At 40.4% G+C, this 23,771-nt stretch overlaps 1 protein-coding gene across 7 annotated transcripts in view; it reads right to left on the reverse strand.

Moving 5' to 3' along the window:
* Window positions 1–23,771, reverse strand: part of ZNF521 (zinc finger protein 521) — a 231,792-nt gene that overhangs the window by 204,793 nt on the left and 3,228 nt on the right. For 3 of the 7 annotated variants that reach the window (XM_048080020.2, XM_066992875.1, XM_066992879.1), the window contains one exon: window positions 2,860–3,039. Coding sequence is in view for 6 of the 7 variants with exons in the window: in XM_066992875.1 (XP_066848976.1) it covers window positions 2,860–3,039 (180 nt within the window). In the remaining variant the exon portion in view is untranslated. Of the gene's footprint in view, window positions 1–2,859; window positions 3,040–8,578; window positions 8,639–9,669; window positions 9,733–23,771 lie in introns of all 7 variants that reach the window. The other 4 variants (XM_066992873.1, XM_066992876.1, XM_066992874.1 and 1 more) reach the window with 2 other exon arrangements.

Consider the following 23,771-nt stretch of genomic DNA (forward strand, 5'->3'; position numbering starts at 1 on the left):
TTCCTTCCCCTGAAGTGTCAGAGCTTCAGAAGAACACATCTAACATTTTCAGACGCTGAAACTAGAAGCCCCAGTATCAATTTGAGAACCTACAGTGGCAAGCCCCATTCTCAAGCACATTACCAGGCTGGTAGAATTAGGGGCAGTCGAGACACTATGGCAGTCAGCTCTAGTGTTTCACACTCCAGGGATTTACTGGAGGGTGTCTTAAGCCATTGTTCTGCCTTCCTGTTTGTTCCGTCAATGTAATTGTTGATTTTCCCAGTATAACTGTATGGAAAATGACCCTACAACTGGGTCAACATGCACAGTTCATAAATTCTTGCAGTGCAGTTCCCTAAGCATCTCATAGAGCACCTCCAAAGCTCAGTAAAATCCAGACAAGTGGCAGCTTGCTCAGCCATCTGAAAAATCAGAGTTTGGAGGGCTTCAGAACTCAAACGTGAACCTCAGAGGCTGACAGCCTTGGCATTTTTAAATAAATGGGAAACTTTCTAAATAGGCTAGGTGACCCTTCAGCACCTGAGATAAGGCCGGATTGGAAAGATCACACATCAGGATAGATGATACGCTCTGTCCTCCTCCAAGGAGAACACAGCTAACCCAAACAACAGAATTTCATAAAAGAAATTCAATTTTGGTAAACTTCTTTGCCTTCATTAACAAACCAACAACAGAAAAATAGCTAAGGGTATCTACTAGTTTCACAGATACTCCTCCAAAAGGAGAGAACCAGAGCAATTATCTAACACCCCCATGCTTCAGAAGACTGTGACAAGAAAAGGAGGTGCAGCTGCCACTCCATGGTGGTAGCTCTTTAAAAAAAAAAAGTCAGGAGTTTTAAATTTTTATTTATTTTTTTTAGTTGAGGAGCATGTATGGTTTAGGTTTTTATTCACTTCATTAGCTTTCAAACATCTCTACCCATTCACTATCACAAGTTTACTTGAAAAAAAGGTATTTTTAGGGACTTAATTTCCTTCAAGATTCCTTTTCATTCCCCCACCCTTTGATACCATACATCTTTCCCCACCTTTACATGTGCACCTCAAATTAAGTAATCCCGTGTACTTGTTTTTAGCTTCATTTAGCATTGCAACTCAGCAAGAACCGATGCGTTCAGGAGCAGTGCTCCAGGTCTCTTCCTACTTACTGCTCCCTCTTCCTTTTTTTTCTTCAGTTTCCCAACCCAACCGTGCAAGCACTGTTCAGTGCATTCTGATTGCAGCATTAAAGCAGAGAACCCACTCGATTGAAGAAATCAGGCTTTTGCTATGGAGGGAGAGCAGTAACTAACCAGGAAGAAGAAACAGCCGTATCACATCGAGGTGGAAAAAAACGAGGATGAATAAATGGGATCTGAGGTAGAAAAGCGGAGATCCAGAGGATGAGGGTAGAGGGAAGACGTTCTGGGAGAGCGAAAGAAGAGACAAGCTGAAACCACTAATTTTTCAAAATAGAAGGAGCAAAAGAATAGAGGTATGAAGAAAAGGAGAGGTAATGTAAAAAAAAAAAAAAAACACAAAAAACAACTTTTAAGTCCACAGAGAACATCCATACTGCCTAAAACCATGAGCAATATAGACAAATACATTATGGAGGTTCATAGGAGTGATTACAGAACGGCTGAGTTGTCAGTATCTGAAGCTAGAATATTTTGAAAGCAAGAAAAAGCAAAACAATATATTAATAAAAGTAAACATTTCTTGCTGCTGCAGATCTTCATCTTCTGTGACCTGAAGTTGGAATTAAAACCATTTGGCAAATTCACATTACTTTGTCAACTTCTCTTCTGCTCCTGCCTGCTTATTCCTCTCCCAATCACCTTCTTTTCACACTTTATCTTCAGGAGCTGTACTGAGACTTGACTTTTATGTCATCCTGCCAGGACCCAGCCTACGGATCTACTGGAACCAAAATAACCCAGAAAGCTCTCCAAACATGAGCGCACGCACACTGTCTTAAAGCATTCCAAAAGGAGGAAGATGGCTTTCCTGATTTATAAATTCATAATAAAGAAAGGTTTTTAACATAACAGCATTGCAAAATGAATACATTTTACATGGTAGTGGCTAAAACTAAAGTACCATCTAATAAAAAAACCAAAAATGTCTTTCTGCTGATATTGAGTCTATTTGGATCTACAGTGCATACCATCAAAAGAACTACTAAATCTAAAGAGCAAAATTCAGCAGATCTCCTATGATTTTGTAGGTGAGAGGGCTGTCTAAAATCATTTGAGAAGAACTCCGGTTGGCTACAGGTCCATTCACACAGCTGTACTCAGCTCAGCAGTATTTATTCAGCACTCAGTTTTGCTCCTTGGCTAAAACAGATTTAATTTTTCCCCTCTAACAATTTGCTTAATTTTTCTCTACATTCAGTTACGTATTACCGTACAATCATTTGTAGTTAGCATATTAGACTAAAGCAACATCCAGTCCAGATCTACAACGTGCCATCGTGTACATTCATCCTTTATGCAACTGTACTTAAACTCCACTTAGAAATACCCTCTGTATTCACAAGTGACTTTGGAAAATAGGCATATAAGCAAAGTATGGAAAGCTGTACAGTATAAATCTAGAAAATTCACACAGCAGCCTGGGACACAGCTAAAGCACATTTTATTTAAAGTAACAATGCAGTAATTATCCATATATCCCTCAGTATGAAGGAAATTTATAGTGCCCTATTTACAGTACAACACCGTCCCAGAATCTGTTTATAAAAGGTCTCACCTAAGCATTAAAGAGCAGGAATAAAATAACTGAGAAAGGAGGAGGGAGATCAGAAGCAGAAAATGGGAATCAGAAATAGAACAGTGTGAGCAGCCACAAAGTGATAAGTATTGTTTACCTGTCAGTTGACATTGATTAATCTTGTGTTCTGTGATATCACTCAGTGACTCAAACACCTGGAGGCAGCTGTCACAGCTGTGCACAACTTCTTCTTCTAACTCCTCCCCTTCATCCGGCCTTTTCTTACAGTCTAGCACTTCTCCATCTTCTGCCTTGTCTTCTAGTTTACAGTTAGGGTCTGAAAGAAAATCAAGACCGTGACTTCAGGCATCTAAGCAGAGCACCTTTAAAAAGAAAGAAAAAAAATCAAGACAGGTTCTTGGGGTAATGATGAGAAGAAACACATTTGGCATGAGCCTGCAGAACACTGTAGATTTTATTGCTAAATAAGCAAAGGAGTTTTTTTTCATTAATTTTTTTTTCTAATCTCGATGAAAGGAGACTTTCTCTTCTGCACTCACAAACGCAGCACTACTTCTCACTCAAGCAATTCTTCCATGCTTTAGTGTTAAGTTTGTCAATTTTATCAGAGCTATTGAAGCTGCTTTGATCACTGTACGAAAGGATAAGCCACCTATGCAATTAGTTTTCAATGAAAAGAAAAATCAAATCAATGAGTGTGCAGGAACTTCTTTTCACTGCTAACTACAGCATTTCACAGGAAATTACCAGAATTAAGAGACTAACAAATTTGATTTACATAAACATGAAATTAATCTTGATTTCACAACCCACTCCCATACTCCATCACCATGCTATTTGAAGCAAACAAAACTCGCCTATGACTTAAGACAAGCCCAGTGAAGTTCCTGATCATGGAAAACTGGAAAGTAGCTACTGTAAATCCCAAGCAGTGCACAAGGAGAGGTTTGTCTGACACGTTAACAAGCAGTTTGGGGATAGTGGAATAGCTCGGAGCAGCATCCTGAGCCCAGTTGACGCTTCTGAGCTGGAAGAAAGGCGCCCACCCGCATCCCCTGTGCAAGGAAAAGCCGTGCCGCTTGCCGCACCATCACACTTCTGCCAATGGTCAGTGCAAGGGGAGATAATGCCAAGTTGAGAACTTCTCCTCCTCCTCCTCCTCGTCCTCCTTCTCCTCCGAGGAACGGTGCAGCTTTAACTACTCCTGACTTTTTGCCCACTTCACTAAAAGCTTCCTTCAAAAGACAAAAATAAAACAATCTGTCTTCCCTAATAAAGCAAGCTGGCACTTAACTTTGTTTTTCCTTGGGAACCACAGCACAACAAGTGAAACGCAGAAGAAAAATGGTTGTGTACATTCCAGCGAGAGGAATGCAAGTGTTTCACCACTTTTCCCTCCTCTACTTAGGCCGCCTCATTTTTCCTTTCAGATATTTGAGAGAGCTGAGACAAAACGAGTCATTTTAGAAAACAAGGATAAACTCACATAATAACAGGAGATTGTGCAAGTGCCTTTTAAGATGTCATGCTCTTTAGCCAAGCGGGTGACTAACTGGGAGCAGGCTCCTAGTCCGCAGCAACAGCGAGGTGGTGGCTACATACCCGCTTCGTTTAGCACCGCAATTGATTAGGATCACGCACAATTACATGACAGGAGAGTAGCTATACCGTGCTAACACCAAACCCAAATTAGAACTGGGACGGGGTAAGGAGGAGAGGAATACCACTCGAAACCACTCTTAAATCCTCTGCCAGAGCCCTACAGTGATGCGGGCACAGCCATCCCTGTATCTGTCACTGTGCACAAAGCCACTCCAGCTGCCCACGACGAAGGTCAGGGCTCTCATCCTCCTCCTACATCCTTCGGTCCACACCGCTGCACCCCTGCCCTTCGACGGTTCAGATACAGACGGACCCGCGAGCAGAAACTGGAACTGACCCGTGTCAGGAAGTCTTCCTCATGCTGCGTGGCTCGTGATCAAAACTGAGGAATTTCTTTGACAGGGGTAAAGGGCGGAATTTATTTTTATGGGAGTTGTATTACAGAGGGAAAACAGATTAATTTTAAAAAATAAAAAACACATTCTGAAGGCAAAAATACATTTGCTGCGCAAAAGCCCTGCCTACACCCAGAGTACGATTTCTGTATGACATTCACAAGGTTCTTGCAAGAGGGAAAACTTCAACTTGGGCAGCTATTTCCAAATAAAGGAGTAATCTGCACATTTACAAATAAATAAAAAAAAAAAGGACGCTAATCAAGCAGAAGGACTGCATGGAATTTTAGCTATTTTTAAAAGCTCTATATGAATCTAAATAACTTATGCTGCCACTTCATTTTCCAAGATATTTTGCAAGATTAATGAAATTGCTTAGAAGATCACCAAGTTATAGGCGGTACAGAAAAAGAAATAGTTGTCTTAACTGTTGCAAACTGACCCGACATCATTAAACACTTGTTGGAAGGCAGCACGTGCGCATCGCATACTATTAGTTGCTCAGCTCGAGCTCCCAGTTTCATCTCATAAAACTGACAGCACTCAGGGAAATGTGGGCACTGGGTCTGAATTTTAACACGAGTATTTAAATGCTGCACATAAAGTTTACAGACCTGTTTGTTTTAAAATAAGGGTAGTGTCTGACTCTGCTTTAAGTACAATGCTGAAGGAAAGAAAAGGGAAGGGAGGGAATTCTCCAGACTTATTATTCAGGAACGCTTGCACTTTACAGGAATTCAGCAACACACACACACACACACGTATGCACACACGCACCCCTTAGTGCACAAAAGCCTGAAGAATCGCTCAATTTAAAGCTTCCTACTTAGAGACCAGTTATTAAAATTAGAATCATTTTAAGACTAATAAATGTGTTGCTTCTCCTTCTGCATTTGCAGATATAAACTCTGCAGGGACAGAAGTCAGTCAAGCTTATTCCCTTCTGCTGCAACTTTAGAATACATGCTGGAGCCAACTGGCACATTTGTTTTTAGGTCAACACTTAAGTGGGACCCTCTGGGACCTAGGTTCGAGTTTAGCCTACGACAGCTTTGTGAAACGAGTTCTGGCAGTCTCAGCCGTCTCAATGAACGTATTTCCACTGTGAGCCACTTCCATGAAAAGATGGCACCACAAAAATAAGAAGGTATTTCAAGAGAGAAAATACCATTTGCACAATAGATAGCTTTTCTGTTACAGCAACACATGTCTTCCATCAAGGGCTGGTCTAACCCTAACTGGCTACTTAAACTGAGGATAAGCTGCCGTATTTGAGATCCTCTTTTGAGAGCACGGAATAAAACACATTTTTTAAATGCGATACGCATTTATCTATACTTTCTCTGTAACCTCCTGTTTAAACCTCATGCTCACACACAGACATCAGGGCAAACGTTATTCATTTCCCACATTTCCTTCTCCCCAGCATCTGCAACTACCACAAATACAATTCCCTCAACAAAGACTGGCTTGATAGTAGGATTACCTTTCCCAACATCTGCAAATGCCACTGTCATTTCCAGAGGCTTCCCAGCCCTATTTCAGAGACCAAGTGAAATTTTTCAATGAGCATCAGCAGCAATACACACACCGGCTCCATCTGCAGATATAATTTAAAATTATCTAGTATGGAAAGAAGGGCTACATTTTCGGAACAGAAATAAATTCGGCTTATTAAGGCACTTCCAGAAAAACAAAGAAGAAGGAGAAAAAGAACAGTTGTCTTCTGTTACTGATTATGTTAACATTATTTATAAATGGAAATTAAAAGAAGCATGATTTTCTCATTACTTTGTTCCCTGGCAGGTGGCTCTCCCTATCCCTTCTTCCTCCTCCTCATAAGGGATGTTACTGCTGTAACTTGGTCTAATAAAACTGCAACTTTGGGGAAAATGAAAAATTGCATTGGCTTAAAAGTGTTGGAGGCAATAAAGCCATGGACTTCAATTAATTTCAAGTATGGGAGCGGTTTAAGGCCAACCAGCAGAAATTCTATTCTGTCCATGTAAAAATGAGGTTTCACCACATTTACTTTTTATAACCCATATAAAAGTCAAGTAAAAGTAATGAATATCTAAAAGCCATCTCAGTAGACTGGCAAAGACTATCTGTATTCTTGAAACTCATCTTACATATTTCTGCCTATGCTACAAGGATCCATAGCTAATCACAAGTAAAACATCAAACTACCAAGAAAACAGCCTACTTTCCAACCCATTTCACTGCCTTGCAGTAGACCTCCTTCCAAGCCACTTCTGCATGGAAAAGTGCTGGCAAAAGAAAGGAAAACTAAGATCATGTGGTTATAATTATTACCAGGCAAGGAATATTTCTTCAGCTCAGTGGTAAAGTAAAACTCTGTCGCTCTCTGCTCCCAATAGTGTCCATCGCAAAACAACTGCCTCATTAAATCTCTGCAGTAAGATTAATATGCCGTAGCTGCACTACATTTATAACTTGGTACTCTATAAAAAGCACATTTAATGGTTAGAGCCAGAGCTTAGATACAAAGTATTACTATAAAAACTTCTGGCAGTGTGTATACAGTGTGGGCCTTCTGTACTGCTCGCTGTATCAGAAGGGTTTTTGTTTTTCCACATCGGCACCGCATTCTTGCTATGGAGAAAAACAAAACGTTAAATCTCGCCTAGAAACAGACAGAGAACTCAGGACACGATGGGAAATAAATAACTAGCAAGATGACTTAACCACTGAGAATTAGTTTAAGAAAAAATGCAGAAAAGCAACCATTCCTTGTCATATTGATCTCTGGTTTCACAGTTTCTCAGTTCTGTATTTCTTCAGCTTCATGTGTTTATAGCAGTACAAGTTTGCTTTTTTTCCCCCCTCCCAAGTGTGCAGATAGCTAAGTGGAGACATAAGTGAATTCAGAAAAGTTTGAGAAATTTTCCATTCAAAAAGCAGAGAACTCTCTCACTTTTATTTCCTCTTTTTAAACAATACAGTTTACACACAGCTACTAGAACCTACGAAAGGCACCAAACACAAACCCACAAGACACAAACACAAGAGAATTATAAATCGTCGTAGCCAAACACGAAACCAACTGCCTCCTCCTTCCTGAGAGGAGTAACTCCACCTGTTTTCAAACAAGTTATCTAGGCACAGTCAGGGAAGACTAGCCTTCTAGGAACAGCCTTAAGGCACCAGCTCTTACTCCAAAAGGTGACCTCAGCTGAATGAATGGGACTATTCAGACGAGTCAGTGCCGCTCTCCAGGTAAAGCTCTGTAGAATCGGTACCAAAGACAAGAGCAAAGTACTCCTTGAACTCCCAGAATCAAAAAAAGTTTAGAAAGAAGAGCCCTCCTTGTTCTAGGGAATTAACAATTATTTCTTCATGATTATTAATGATACATATCCTGTGATCTGACTCAAACATCAGCTTTCTCCACCCAAATCCACTGACTTCAAATTACAGATCCCTGACTGGTAAGAAATTATACAAACACTTAAGAAATGACCCCTATCCACATATTTTACAAACATGAAAATACTTTAAAATGGAATGAAAATTCATCTGAAATGGCATAGGCTGGGCTTTTATGTGGGGGATGTAAAGGAGGATTATTTATAATAACAACAACGAGAAAAGCATGCTGGACTTTTCAAAGCATCTCACCATCAGTTGCCTGAGCTGCAAAAGGCAGAATTTCTACTTTCAGGAACTGAAAGGTGAGGGGAGATAAATGCTATTCTCCACTGTGAGCCCCAAAAATGTATTCTAAGCTGAAAGGGAGGAGGAAGAACACAGGCTTTGCAAAATCACCCCGATATAAAAATCCCTCACGCTGCTGTCAAACAGTAAGCAAGCACTAATGAAGGAATTCAGCATTACCAGTCTGTGCGGCTGTGTGTCCCACACCTGCCTGCTGGTCCTCTGTTTCATTTTCTTCTACTGTCAGAAAAAAGGTAAACAAAACAAAAACAAAACAAAACAAAAATGTTAGGCAGGTAGCTGAAGTGTTCCAAGCTTCTTTACACCAGCTTCAGTTCTGAAAGCCAGCAATGCTTGTACAACACAGCCAAGAAAAGCTGACACAGGTCCACTGCAAAGTGCAAACAGAATGCGCTGCTTTATGGAAGCTACATATCTGGGAGCAGAGTGACCAAATGGGTTTCATGCCTTAAAAAACAAATCAGATTTCCTCTGGGATGCGTGTCTTCAACAGACTCTACTGTATTTGGTTATGGAACTAAATGAGAGAATAGTTCTGGGCTTTAAGAGTCTACTCACTCGCTCCACATGGATAAGAGAAAGCCTTCTCCTGGCAGACGGGAGAGGTATGTGTGCTAATTCATACATAAGCTTTAAAAAAATTATAATAATCCTATATTCAGTAGCAAGCATCTCAGCAGTGCAGACAGCCTTGCAAAGGAGAACTAACCCCATGCTGCTTTACTGTATACACCATGCCAGCATCTTTCCCTTGGCTCACAGCTTTCCAGAGCAGAGGAACTAAAAACAATACAATTTTTGTCAGATTCACTATTCAAAACTTGTTGGGCCAGAGTGAACCTAACAACAGCCATTCTGCTGCTATTTTGAAAAATTAGAGAGCTGTTCTGGTATGCTCTGATATGATGCCTAAGTAAGATTGACTCTCCCAAATAAAAGTAAGGGAAGAGCTAAAAGGCAGAACCATTTCGTTTTTATTCTCCCAAAGACCGAGGTCTTTGAGCTAGGGAGCAGCAGAGAGAAAAGAATTCTTTCTCCCTCCACAGGGGAAAAAGCTGAAAGGGGAAAGACCGCACTTCTACAGTATTTCCGCTTCCTTGAATTTAGGCCTCAAAAAATAATCATGCAAACTGAGTTAAAATGCAAAGATCTGGGGGCTTTTTCCTGGTTCTTGGGAAAACAGATTGCAATACATTTAAATCTAGGCATATATTCAAAAGAAGAGATATGTATACACACTCCACAAGTACCTCTTTTCCTCCTCCGCCAACCCCAAGGCTTCATACAATTGGTTGTTTCTAGAATCTGGGTTTCTAGAAAAAAACACCAGTTTTCATAAGGACACTCTCCGGATACGAGGAACCCGAAATACATAAGAAAGAGTCAAGCACAATCTCCGAAGGACTCTAAACAATCTCTCTCTATCCCAGAGCTGTGTCTCGTAAGCACACTCTTCTCATCAGCAGAGATCTGATAAAGTTTCCCAGGCCCCAGAGTCAGTCAAATATTTCACAAAATAAGATTTTATGAGCTGACTGTTTCACTTGAACTTCTGTTTTGCAGCCACGAAGCTACCAGTACTTCAGTCCTGATAATACTGTATGTTTTTCTTTGTTATGCTGAAGCATTCATCCCAGCAGTCCTCAAAGCTAAAGGAAACTGGTCAGACAAAGAAAGCAATGGGAGAAGCTCATGAAAAGGACAGCTTCGAGGAACACGTGGTCAAACTCAAGCTAAGCTAAACAGATTTTTCAGTAGGACAGCACAGATCAATAAGACTTATTAATACAGGAAGAAATATAATGAATACAACTAGAGTACAATAAAAAAATAATAATAAAAAAAGAAGCCTTTTGTGACCCCCTCAAAGCCCCCAGTGCAAACTCTGAAGCAGCCCAACCTGGCCCCGATTAAGCCCACCACCCACTGTGGATTTATTTCCGAAAAGACAACTGAAGAGCAAGCTCTAGAAGTGAAAACGAGTCCACCATCCCACCCCCAAGGAGTCAGCTCAGCTTGGTCATCAGTCATACCCATCAACCACAGCCAAAGTTGTAAACATAGCTAGTATTTATCAATGAAATCCTCAGCCACGGTACATACCCTACATCTGAACTCAGCCCAAAACAGCAATTTAGAAACTCTTAACATATTTCAAGTCTCAAGATGGACCTGAGAAGCCCAAACATGAACTTCTCGAGACTGACTCACAAGTGGGAAACTTCAAAACCGTGCGCTATCTGTTGAAAAGTAAACAAAGTCTGCTTGCTTGAAGTGGATCTCCACTTAGAGGCGTATGCAGACTGAAATGCGGGAGTGCGTCCCTGCTGCTGCTCTGTGCTGAGCATCCCCTGCAGCAGCCGCAGTACCTGGACCTCTTGCTGCTAGTGAGAAGTGACTGCACGCCCATACGTGGTTGACTTTGCACTGCTGACGAGCAGGTACACCAACCATTTGTAGGGCTTAAAATTAAAAAAAAAAAAAATAAAAGAACCCCACCCCACATGGATACTGCCTAACAAATTGTTTCCATGTACGGTTTTGTAGTTGTAATGCAAAAACGTGCCAGTATATGCCTTGTGAAATCAAGTGATTAAAACTTCCCCACTATTTAGGGATATAGAAATTCAGAGAGATGGGGTTTGCTTTTGACAAAGGCTATGTCTTTATTATACTAAAAAATGGAGACAAGTGTCAGAGCAGCTAACTTTGAGCTTAGCATCTTTCTAAGACGAGCTCTTTAAGAATTCTGAGTCACAAAAGAACCAAGTAGGTCACAACAGGCCACAGCACAAAGACTTGCTAATAATACTCAGCGAGAGTCACATATTTGTCACGAAAATTAAACCTCATTTAGGGGGAAATATGGTAAAAAGAATAAAAAAGCTACCCCACAAAATCGACAGAAGAAGGGAAATCTTTGCGTTAGCACAACCCATCTACAAAACAGCATCTCGTTTTCCCTTCTGTAAGTCCGATCATCCTTCCAGCCACCACGGGTAGTTTTTACATTAAGAAAGGTTCAGCTGGTAGCATCAGAGCTCCTGATTAGCACTTTATGCCTTTCCACAACAAGATTCTGAAAACTTCAGTACTATTTAGCTCTCGTGCCACTGTTAAACTCAAGCGTGAGCAGCAGCATGACATACAGCCAACGTTACCATCCCTTAAACATTACCTATACCATTTTCTTTCAGGAGACGAAGGCAACTTTAAACAAAACGTATACAGTAATGTGCTTTTAAATGTTACTAACCAAAAACATTGCTCTAACACTAGCATGGAATGCAACTGAAAAAAAAAAAACCCACGAGGATGATATGCAAATGAAACAGTAGCATGTATGCACTACTATTAATTCAAACGTCAAAATTACTGATACTCTAGGACTGTAATTGTGCATATGGGTATCATCTTCAGTACAGCATTTAGCACATCCTAGCATAAGATAAATTCTAGATAACAAAGTGATAGAATACTAATAAAAGGAGAGGCCTCAGGAAACAAGAACAATGGCTTATGAATCCAGACTACGAATAAGTGATGTTGCTGCTGAATAGCCCTTCCAGATACACTTGAAATAACGTTGTCACTAAAGCAGCAATATCCCTTGTCTGTACAACTCCCTGCTTCCGACCACAGGTCACCTGTTTTGTTAGCTGTAGAAATATTTTGTGATTGACTATCTCTTCCTTAAAACAAAACATCGAGTCCCTACCACATATTTTCACAGTGTAACTTATGAAAAACAAAACAAACAAGAAACCCAAATACTAAAATTTTTAAAAAGACTAGATCACCACAAAAAAACTGTGGCACCACATTTCTTAAGTGATTTTTTTTAAAAAAGAAAATCTCAATAGGGGAAAAAAATTCCAGCATGTCAACTCTATCTCTTATTATAAAAGCTTGTGGTTTGGAAAGATACCAGTTTTTAAAATTTTACTGCAAAAACATCTCTCTAAACTGAAGCTGTATCTATGTGAAAGGTTGGGACATTTCAGCCCTGGTACAACCAGTGTCCAAGGCAAACCATGGTTTCAGTTCAGAGCATCTCTCGTGCTTAGGCTGGTAAACATCAACGCTAAAACCAACCCCTCATTCTAAAGGAGAAAGAAATTTAAATCAAGTAGTCCCATCAAGGACAGTTCAGTGAGGAAGACCCCTGGGGACTTTCATATAGAGGTCCTAAAAATAGAGATAATCTCCTGACTGCTCCACAGCAACACCTGCTGATCAGTGAGGATTTCACCCCTTTTCCTTACAGCCTGTTCCTGGGACACACGGTTAGCATGTAGAGGAGGAAGATTATTTTATAAACTTAGTACAAAATGTATACAGATTTCCTAGCCTGCAGAATCTCATTCATATTCTACTGACTAACCCTTCACTGAAGAGTTAATCTGCAGCTTTAGCACCCTAAGGAAGAGCACAAGTCATTTCTGGTTGATGCCTGGGAAAACCCTTGTATGGAAAAGAAATGGACAAAATTAGAAATGTGAAAAAGGACGTTTTCACTGAAGGGAAGCCTTTTGGAGAACTCTGGCTAAGATTTAGATCTTCAGATCTATTACAACCCATAATGAAATAAAAGCAAAAGATAATTGAAAAAGGTCTATTTTCTTCCAGTCTAGGTGGGTTAATAAATTAAAAAAAAGAAGAAAAAAAACCTAAAAAACTTTCCCAAATGTCTGAGCTATCCTTTCAGCCTGTTAAACAAAGCAGCAGAAGCCACATATCCCAAAATAAACTATAAAAATAGATTGCTATTGATTTCATCCCTTCCTAAAACATATTCCTTGAAAGATGTGAAAATAAACCTAATATAGCAACTGAGATTGTCGGGGATACAGAGTTTGGAATATATATTTTTAACTTGCACTTAGTATTTCCTATAATTCAATACCTAATCCATAAATTGCCATTAGCATATGATTAGTAATTCAATTTAAAGCCATCTTGCAGAAGAGCCTTTTTCTTAGGACGGTAACTTTGCCAAGTGCATCTTCTATCTACATGTTTGAATAATTTCTGCAGACAAGTAATAGAGACACTAGCTGTATTAGCATAATCAATACACAATTTACCGAGTTACCCAGACAGAACAGAAATAAAACGTGTGTGCCATTATTTCAGTACCTACAAATTACTGTAATTTCTGGAAGTCTCTCTCCACTTCTCTTCTCCCTCCTCCTCCTAGCCACATAAAAACCAGGAGGCCACTCATACTGCCACCATGTACAGGTAGATATTACGTATGATTAGATAGATTAATCACACAGACAGAAGGCAAATTTAGGAGCCTGTTACTGGAGATGCTGAGCATCCTCTAACTCCATTAAATTCAATGGATTTTTGAAGACGTTTCACACTTTGCAGTAACGTGCTGTGGAAATACAACTCCGTAAGGGTTCAGCCAGGATACAAAACTGAAATTAAGGATGTTACAGAGCGGCATTAAATACAAGCTCACATGCCAATGCACCACCTGCTAGGGCTACACCTTCCTCTGCTTTCTTCTCTCCCCGGGTACCGCCGGTGCGTTAAGGCTCAGCCTTTAGACTCCTCTGGCCAACACACACCAGCACCTGCCCTCACGCCCAGCCACGAATCCTGCAAGTTTGCAACAATTCCAGGCTATTTTGTAACGTCCTTTAAGGGTAGCTGGCATTCATAAAAGTACTCAGAAAAGAAGTACTCAAAGTATTTTCTGAACAGCATCACTCAGTATCAATGCCTATCTATCACTACTACCCAGAAACTCGGTTACTATTTTGACTCCCAAACACCCATGTACCCGATGTGTTTAGTGAGAGAAGAGCTGGAAGAAGTGCGTTTGCATATTAACACTTCAGATATCCACAATCCAGAACTCTACTGAAAAAAATTAGCTGCGTGTGTAGCCACAAGCATACATAAATCCTGTTAATCGTACACATGAACATTTGTATTTCTGATTTGTTTTGCGTTGTGCTGTGACATATCCCTTTTCCAATCCCCCCCACCGCCCCCGCGTTGTAACAGTATTCTCTTAATACCTGGAAATTATTATTTGCCTAAAAAAATTCCTGTTATATAAAGCATTTTTCTTCTTGCATTTGCTTTTTCCAGAAGACAAAGCCCCTCATAGCATTCATATTCTTAATCCTCTCTATAGCCTATCCCAACCCTGAGCTCCCCCCCCCCCCCCCCCCCCCCCCATGTCATCCTTGTAGAAAGACTGAATTAGGAGTTACCAATTAGATTGCAGTGGTTGGAAAATATTCTTCTTCTGCTAAAATGAGGTATTTTCCTAGGCAGCACATAAACATAAAAAAAAAATAATAGACTTAACTGGAAAGAAATTATTCTTAAGAAATCCTTTGGATATTCTTTGAACCCTTGATCAGGAGGATGACAGCACCCAAACGTCACAGCCTAAAGCCGCCCGGTTTACATAACATCGTGGGCAGAAGAGGCAGAAGACACTTTCCCGCAGCTGAGAGAGAATCCTACAGAAACCCCAAAGCTGGGGATGGGGGGATATCTTTTTCTAGACAGCTGAGGTAGTCAACTGATTAACCCCACTCGGACTGCTAACTGCCTCCTCAAAAATGTACCCTGTAACAAGCTTAGGCCACATCTACACACACTCATATTTTTGTCATTTAAAGTAAACTAATAATGGTATAATGCATTTTACAAAATACTTTCCTCCAAAGAATCTTAAAGTTTTTTTATAAACCTCAAGTAAATTCCAGACATCCCTAAGATTCTGTTGTGCAATGTAACATGATTATGGATCTCAGAGTCAAATTCAGGACCATGGTGAGACTTAGCAAAGCAAGAGGGAGGCTCTCTGGGGGGCAATCCTTAGTACTGGGGTGCGGACTTTCAGCTGTCCTGCCTGTCTCAAACTGAGCACTCCACCTCCGTTTTTGACAAGGTGACTGTGGATGTCCAGTCCCTTTGAGGAAAGACACAAATCAGGGGGCTAAGATAAACTTTAAGCCCAATTACCAAACCCAGTACTTCAAGGAATGCTTTAAGAGAAATTCAGTATATTGAAGCTACATGTCACCTAAGCTTTCTTACTCTCTCAAAGAGACACAGCTACGAATTTCTGCTATTCCTACAGACCTGTATTTCCAACTGTGCTTCAAAAACAAGAAATTCATTAAACTGTCTGCAAAAGCCTAAGCTCCATAAGAGAGAACAATTGGACAGGTCAATGTTACACAACTCTGAAGATGGGAGATCAAAGGAAGGGATATGAGGACCTGCTGTAAAGGTTACTGTAGCTGACCACGACCTCTGAAAGTCAAGCCATTCATTTATGTGCCTAACGTGAGGCACTTATTTTGAGGAGCTGAGGCCATGTGACACCATTCTAATGCCAAAATAAAACACAGCTTCGTGCTTTGGCTCTACCACCTAATGACACGCATTTATCCAAGTCAAAACACACCTCCTTTCAATTGAGATTACCCCTGATTTAACAGAGATCTACATTCATTTTGTACCATGGTCTGGTTTTGATCCCTAAAACTCTCTGCTCTGTTCTTGATGACTTTCCATCAGCTACAACACCACATCGGTCCACATCCACAACAGAGCTTAGAAGCAGTACCTATGGTTTTTATCATTCGGGCTTTCCTAGTGCTGTGCAGCTCAGGACTGAAATTAAACCAAAGCCCCACTGCAGCTGCCTGGAAAAATATTAAGTATTGTCCTGTCTTCCCTGGCTTTGCATGCAGTCTCACAGGTTTTTCTTGAGAGCTCACATACCCTTGCTTGGTCGCTACAAGGTACTAGCAGAAAACGTGTGGGCTGCGATGCCTCTTCCTTTCCCCCTCTTGCCCACACCCACCGGTTAGATCACTCAGCCAGGATGTGGGTGGCAGATGCTCAACTTTCTTCTCTGTCAGAAGGATTTGTACTCTTCCTAGAAAAGAGCACCTGCCCTCAGACTTGAGGCGCACTCATTCATTGCTGTTGAGCTGCCATACCTCATCTATGACATTCGCTGAACTAGAAAGAAGGTGAATTGGCACAATATGATATCCTTGTGGTCAGGACACCACCTGGGAAGGGAGAAACCTGGACTCCAGTTCCAGTTTCACTGAAATAATTCAACAGCAATAATACTACGGTAGGCACTTGGCAGACAGACCCAGGCCTCCTCTTTCTTTGTTGGTACTCAAACCACTGGAGATATGGGTCTTGTGTGTGAGCACTCCTTCTCACCCTCTTGTCCAACAAATACTCAATTACACTTCTGAAGAGGGGAATGCCACTGACAAAAATAAGAAGGGCCACTCACTCTCATAGCGCACTACGCTGCTGTGTAATGACTGATGTACTCCTTGCGAGATACCAGATTCAAGAACCCCTAGGCAAAGCACAGAACAGAATCCCATCTCTCACATCCCAGCTGAGCAAATGATTCCCTCTCTTCAGTACGGGGCGAGGAAAAGTAGCACAACCCCTTGGTTCCTTCTGCTTTGGGAAAAAAGGAACGACCTGTCCCCTGCCTCCAACAGTGGCTGGCCAACTAGGACCAGTGACTGCAGACTACGAGACACCCTATTGCAGTAAGATACCCATGCCTAGAACAGGGGGAGCTGAGGCACACTTCTTTCCTAGTATCTCACGCTGTCTCTTTAGGGCAGCTCCTACTCAACAACATTCACAAGCCCCTATCCTGCCAATGGCTTGTACAAAGGATCCAAGCACCCGGAGCACAATGACTATTCCACGAGGCAGCCAGGCACTGGAATATCCAGCGCTGCGGCACCCAAGCCTTTACAGCTTCCTGACCTTTCTTTGTTGATTTATGTTTCTATCTGGCACATCTTCTACCCAACGGATTCACTAGAAATTGCAAAATGAACCTTTTCCTATGCTCTAGCCCTTTCTAAGCCACGTAATCCAACCCCTTCCCAGCAGTCGCACGCGCAGACCAACGGCAATCCGGTTCCTCCTCCCATCTTCGGAGTGAAAATGCTACATCAGGCATGGCTCTTGACATCCTGTTGTCCTGGAACCAGTGAATCAGAAAGTTCCTTCCTTGCAATTGTATTCTTTGGAGGTGGAAAATAATTAACTTCCCCGCCCCCTCCCCCTTCCTACTGCCACTGTCAAAGTTAGAAATTCACTTGACTCTGCCTGGAAAAGAAAACAACCATCATAACTCAGTGCCAGAGAAAGTTCTGTTGGTCAAAGCACAGCCTCGTCCTCCCAAGGACACTGCCTCACTCCATCACATCATCTGGTCCAGCGACACAGCAGGTATCGTGGCTTTGGTTTTAAAGTTCCTTTCAAGAAGTTCACGAGTCAGTCACAGAGCTGAACTTGATAGTCAGCAAAAGAAGTGAAAAACAGAAAATCAAACTCCACCAATCAATTATCAGGGAATTCATCATCTGAAATATATTTTCCTGGGAAAACACAACCCAGGAAGAGTAAGGGCATACCAACTTTCAGGGATTGCATGCAAAAGCCATCTATTGTAAAGTGAACCAAGACATTTAGATTTAAAAGTGCTTTAGCTTTTCCACACTCATGCGAAATACTGCGTGTCTGTCTGAGAAACCAGGAGAGAGATTTTGCATTTCCTGCTCCATAGGAAGGGCAAAATTCCTGCTCCAGGTGATTGCCTTGCATGAGTGAATAAGCTCTCCTAAACAGGGTTTAGGAAGAGGAAGAACACCGATACCCTCACTACCAGCATCCTGTCCGTCTGTCCTTACGGCAAAACCATGTTCAGCTTCAGCCAAGAGGTTGTTTAACTCATCATTACCATTTCCAGATTTGTAAGAAGACTAGCTGGCTACAGATCCTTTACTTTCAAAGGATCATAATAAGCCCCTACCACCTTAAAAACAAGGCATTGGGGGTGGAGGGATCACTATACCAACAGATATATAGATGACTTCAAAAAATGCTCAAAGGACTAAACACTCTAACCTTAAAGAGAAACATTGTACCTAACTGTACCTGTATTTAAAAGCAAAAGTATCAGATGAAACACCCCAAAACCACCTCTCTGGCTTGCTCCCATGATTAAAAAAAAAAAAAAAAAAACACTTGGGGTATAACATACACAGCATCACTCTAGAATGCTCAGCCCTGAGCATACTTGAAGAACACGGACAACCTAGACTAAATCATGAAAAAAGGAGGAAAAAAAAAATCTTCTACATTCTTTCCTCAATAATTATGCAGTACAGAGGAAAAAAAAAAAAAGTGTTTCAAACTAAAGGACTGTGAAGTTAAAAAAGAGTGTGAACAGTGTTAACTGGTAATGTAAATATGGGAGGACGACAGTCCTGGTTTAAAAACCTTTCCACTGGATATGGGGATTTTGTGCAGTCTTACAGAAGAATATAAAGCACAGAAGAGCACAAAGCAGATTTTTTGGAAAGCAGGAGGGCTGAATTAAAATGTTAATTATAACATGTTGTAATAAGGATACCCCCAAGATCAGCCCTATATTTTTTGCTATAGCGTAGTCCCTAGGCACATGGCTAAGTATTCCTTGATCATTATCCTGGCTAAAACTAAAGCTACTGAAGTTTAGGGGAGCTGTATCTAACAGAATTTCTTTCATCTCTAATAATTGCTAAACTAGCATAATTGCTCCTACTTGAGGTGAAATAGAGCCCAAGTTATCTAAAACTAAAGTTAAGATAAAAACAAACCTCACTACCTCTTTTGGTTCTTGCACGTTCATTTTTTTGTCAGAATCCTATGCCAAGTGTTGCATTATGATTTAGAAGTATTTAAAATCTTCCCCTGTGCTATCGGACATCTGTAAAGAGAACGACTGAGCAACTGGAATGCTTTTCTAGTAACAGCATTGCAAAATATATTTGAAAACAGACATCTATGTTTTCACAGCACCAAATAAAGGAGGCCCAGTTCTTTGCAGATTTGTCTGCTGTCCCTTCAGAGAAAGACACATATACATCCATACATATATATATGCCATGGTTCTGATTTAAGTGAAATAGAGCATCTTCCTACCCCTCAGTGGTACTGATTTAGACCTCTAGTAGCTCTACATGAACCAATGGAAACCCTAAAATACATCTGGGAAAAGATGCTAAGAGGTCTGTGTTAGGGTATCAGCATTTATAATATATTTTATAATATTTATAATATTTTAATCAATTAAAAAAAAAACCACTCCATCTAGCTTATTTTCAGTGTTTCACATAGGAAGAAGAAAACCTACACAAATCCATATGGTCTACATAAAAACGATAACAATTCTTCTAGATCCTTTCCTCATTTACAAACACAGAAAAGGAATTTTTATTTTTTCCAAACTGTGTGAATTTCTAAATACTGAAAGACGTGTTGCAGAACAAAAAAATGAGAACTATTAGACCCGCTGTAAATTAGACCGAATGAATTAGGGAGCAACATAAAACCTTTCAAGACATCTCAGATCATGGCGGATAACGTTATCCCACACGTTAGATAAGTGCCTCCGCACTGACAGCTTCCCTTGTTACACAAGTCAACAGCAACTTGGGAAAACGAAATCAAACCGAACCAAACAGGTGGCATTTCTAAAGCTCTCAATAGGATCTTTGCAACAAGTTTTCACTTTTTTTCCACTAGCAGCACAACCGGCAGCTGTTTAGATGGTCACTCCTAATAGGACCTGTTCCTAAGTAGACGGTGATGGTCAATAATGCTCATGCTGGCCCCCAGAATGACCGGGTAGCATTACTGTTATCCTAAAGCTAATCAAGACAGTCAATATCACTATGCATTGCCAAAATCAATGAAAATTACTAAAGGTTAGTGATGTTTTTGTTGTTACTTTTTTTTTTTTTTTAAATATATAAAGGAGCGGGGGCATGCTTTGTCATGTCAAAAGAGAAGACTATAAATAGCCTGCATTATAAAAAGATGCTAATCTTAAATCCTCTTTGTAATTTGCTTTTTCATGTACTCTTTTATGCTCAAAATCTTAATTTTTGCCCTTTTTTGGATGGCCAAATAGAAGTCAGCAACCCACTCATGCATCAAACAGATGTTTTTGCTTTTCAGGCCAAATGGAATCTTATGAATTTTTTGTTCCCTCCCTACAAAAATGATGATGCCAAAATAACAGAGCCCCTGAAACCGACCCGTTCAGAAAAATCTTTGGACTGGTAATACTGGAATTTTAAGTCAAGTTCACAGAAATCGTGCCAATACTAATTGCTGTTTTTGTTTATGCTGGATTGATTGTAGTCTAATCAGCAGACAATCTAATGACTTTAGAGTCTAGTCCATGTAATTTAGAAGCTGGTTGGGGTTGAGAATAAGCATTCAAACCATTTGCAGATATACAGAAATGTAAAGGCTACTGTTTGAAGGGGATCTGAATGTCAAATTCTCTCCGAACTACTGTTGCTATTAAGATTTGTGTTTTAATCCACCGCTATTCTACCTTCCTCAATACTACACCACATCACCTGCACCTCTGGTATGGGAAACAGCCTTTAGCTTTGAATTTATGATGAGAAAACAAGTCGCATTAAAACACAGACACATTTACTCAGTCCACCAGCACTCTGCATAAATTGAGGCGCAGTTGTAAATTCAGCCAGGATGGAAAGAGTACCTAGCTTTGCTTAAAGAAAGGGAACAACTTTAAGAGACGCTCCGGGCTCGCCAAAATATTTTGAGACACAAGCCTTCTTTAAGCGGAGTATAGATTTACAAAATAGAGCAGATACTTTTTTTCCTTCTCATCTTTCTAGGAACTAACACTCAGTAATTTTATTTCTGCAGTCAGATGTGGGATACAAAATTACAGCGAGCAAAAGAAGAAAATACTTTGAAATAATAGCAACGTTTTTTAAAAGAAAAAAAACCAAAAAGATCACTTTCAAAGATCAGTGCTTCTATGAAATCTGTGGGGATGTTCCAGTTTCCTTGGGATGGCTTGTCTAACACCTACAGTTTCAGTGATTTTTCACGGGTGACTTTAGCATAATGAGTATTACCTGACTTGAGCTTAGAGAAACCTGGCTTTAAAATTTAGCAGGGCTACATTTTCATTCAGGCTTGTATAAAGAATAACTCTTTTTCTTCACAAGTGACTGTGTTTTTCTAACTCTGATTCACTGCAAAACAGAAAGTTTCTCATCAAAAGCCCTTAGTAAGGGTAAAGGAAAAACCTCACACCCTCCCCAAATTAAAAACCCCATAAACCAAAAGGGGTGGGGGCCCCTAACCTAAGCATAATCTCTACAAAGCACGCCAAGTCACAGAAAAGGTTTTACCATTCAAGTGGCCAAGTTAAACGAGACCTAAGTAAGCTGCTCTTCCTCCCTCCCTCCCTTTCTCATCTTAGGGGGTCCCCAGCACGGCTGTACTTGGGGAATGCCGCTGCCCCTTGGGGAGGCGAGTTTAAGGAGCCGTACCCATCGCCCTCCTTCCACGCCCTGTATTTACACGGTGCCTCTTCTGGGGCTCATACACCAGTATCTGCCCCTAACTTACCTTTCCCCACCTGCTTTTCTCCTTCCCCCACCAAGTGTATATGTGTTAGGTGATGTGGATCAGACCAGTGATACCTAATAGATTTTCTTTTTTCCTTTTTTTTTTTTTCTCCTTCAAAAACTAGCCAAGGAAATGTGGTAAATTAATCCATAAAATGAAATATAGGTCAGGACTGCTGAGTTTGATGCAACTGATCTTTCTTCTGCCTAAAAGAACCTGGCAGTTGAACTTTTATTCCCTCTTCCTGAAGTCATATATTCAAATTACAGTTTTTCAGAAAGTTAAATGATTTACTCTCTTTTTCACTCATTTTTGCCACAGCCTTGTAGTATATTTGTAAGAGATGTGGCTTTTTACAGAAAGTAATTACTATCTTATTTTTCCTTGGATAGATCTTTGTATTATTTTTAAATTCTAGAGGGCTTATCTAGTGCTCGCCATGCCTTTTTTCTGAGATATAATCGTCGGAAAGAGTTGGGGGACACTCAGACCACAGTTGGCAATGAACCAAGAGAGAGCAGGGAGGGAAGGAAGGGGGAAGAAACAGGAGAGGAAAGAAAAGAAATGTAAACAGAAACCAGGGTAATTCAGCAGAAGAAATTTTTTCAAAAAAAAAAAATAGAAGAAATTTAGTCATTAGCAAGTTCTGAACACCCACCATTTCAGATGAACATTAGTTTCATGCATTCAATATAAAAAACTCAATTGTCATTTTGTTTTAATGTATTTACCTGCCTTGTATCGCTATTCCCCTAAGATATAAGTTTCAAATTAAGTTATCAAAAGTGACAGACATATCAAAAATATCTCTTATATCTTCCCCCCAGAAAGGGCTGCTAAGTAGATGACAAATTGGAAATGTAATGTGTAACTCCATATTTTATTTAGATGTGAAACAGCACTCATGAGTTTAAATAGCTCATTAACATACATTCAAAGAATAGTTTTTCAGAGAAGCTATTTAAAATACTGTTTATTTTTAAACCGTTGAACTATATTTTGTACTGACTAAATCAGTAATACTTAAGAAATAAGAAATTTAAATAAATCCTACATTAGGGCTGCAGTTGAAATTCTCCTTGCGACATTACTTGCAGCTTTTGTTTGTTCACTAAAAATGAAGATGTAGCAACTGATGGCCGGACCCTTATCGATGAATTTAAACGCCACGTCTATAGAAGCATTTTTAAACTTCTCAGATGAATCACAATACCAGCCCTTCCAGAAATCTTACAATCGGGCTGCTTTCGGAATACTATTAATCCACTCAGAAATGGACACGATTCAAGAAAAATAACACGGGGAAAATGAAAAAAGATATTTGAACAAAGGCCACCAAGAATGATAACCTACTCCCCAAAGGTAATTACTGCAGCAATAATTACAGATGATGATTGATTTACTGCCTCTTTTTAGTTGGAAAACAGTAAATAAGGTGCTGTGGAGAAATCTGTAGCATCTCTATCCTGAGCATCAAGCGGTTTCCTTCAGCCAGTAGTTTATTGTCAGCACATCCAGGCTGCTCCATCTGGATCAGACAACGTTGCTGTTTTCTCATTTTAGGGACTCTGAAGCCACTGGCACGTCAGGAAGGCAAAGCCCGTACCTCTACATAAAATGGAAGCGGTATCTCTCGTTTTAATTTAAGCGGGATGTTCAGAGGAAGGCACCCGTAACAAACCTTTCTGTAGAGCAACTAGCAAATACCCACGAGTGAAACGCGTCCAGCGTCTATAGCAGAACAATTTTCTCTCTCTGCCAGTTAATTCTGCCCGTCCGTCCCTCTGCACTGAGATACTTGGAGGTCTAGGAGCACCCTTCAGTTAAAGTTTCCCAGCATCTTTCTGCAAACACGGCTAACTGG

This window comes from Anser cygnoides, chromosome 2, assembly GCF_040182565.1.
Source record: "Anser cygnoides isolate HZ-2024a breed goose chromosome 2, Taihu_goose_T2T_genome, whole genome shotgun sequence".
Classification (NCBI taxonomy): Eukaryota; Metazoa; Chordata; class Aves; order Anseriformes; family Anatidae; genus Anser; species Anser cygnoides.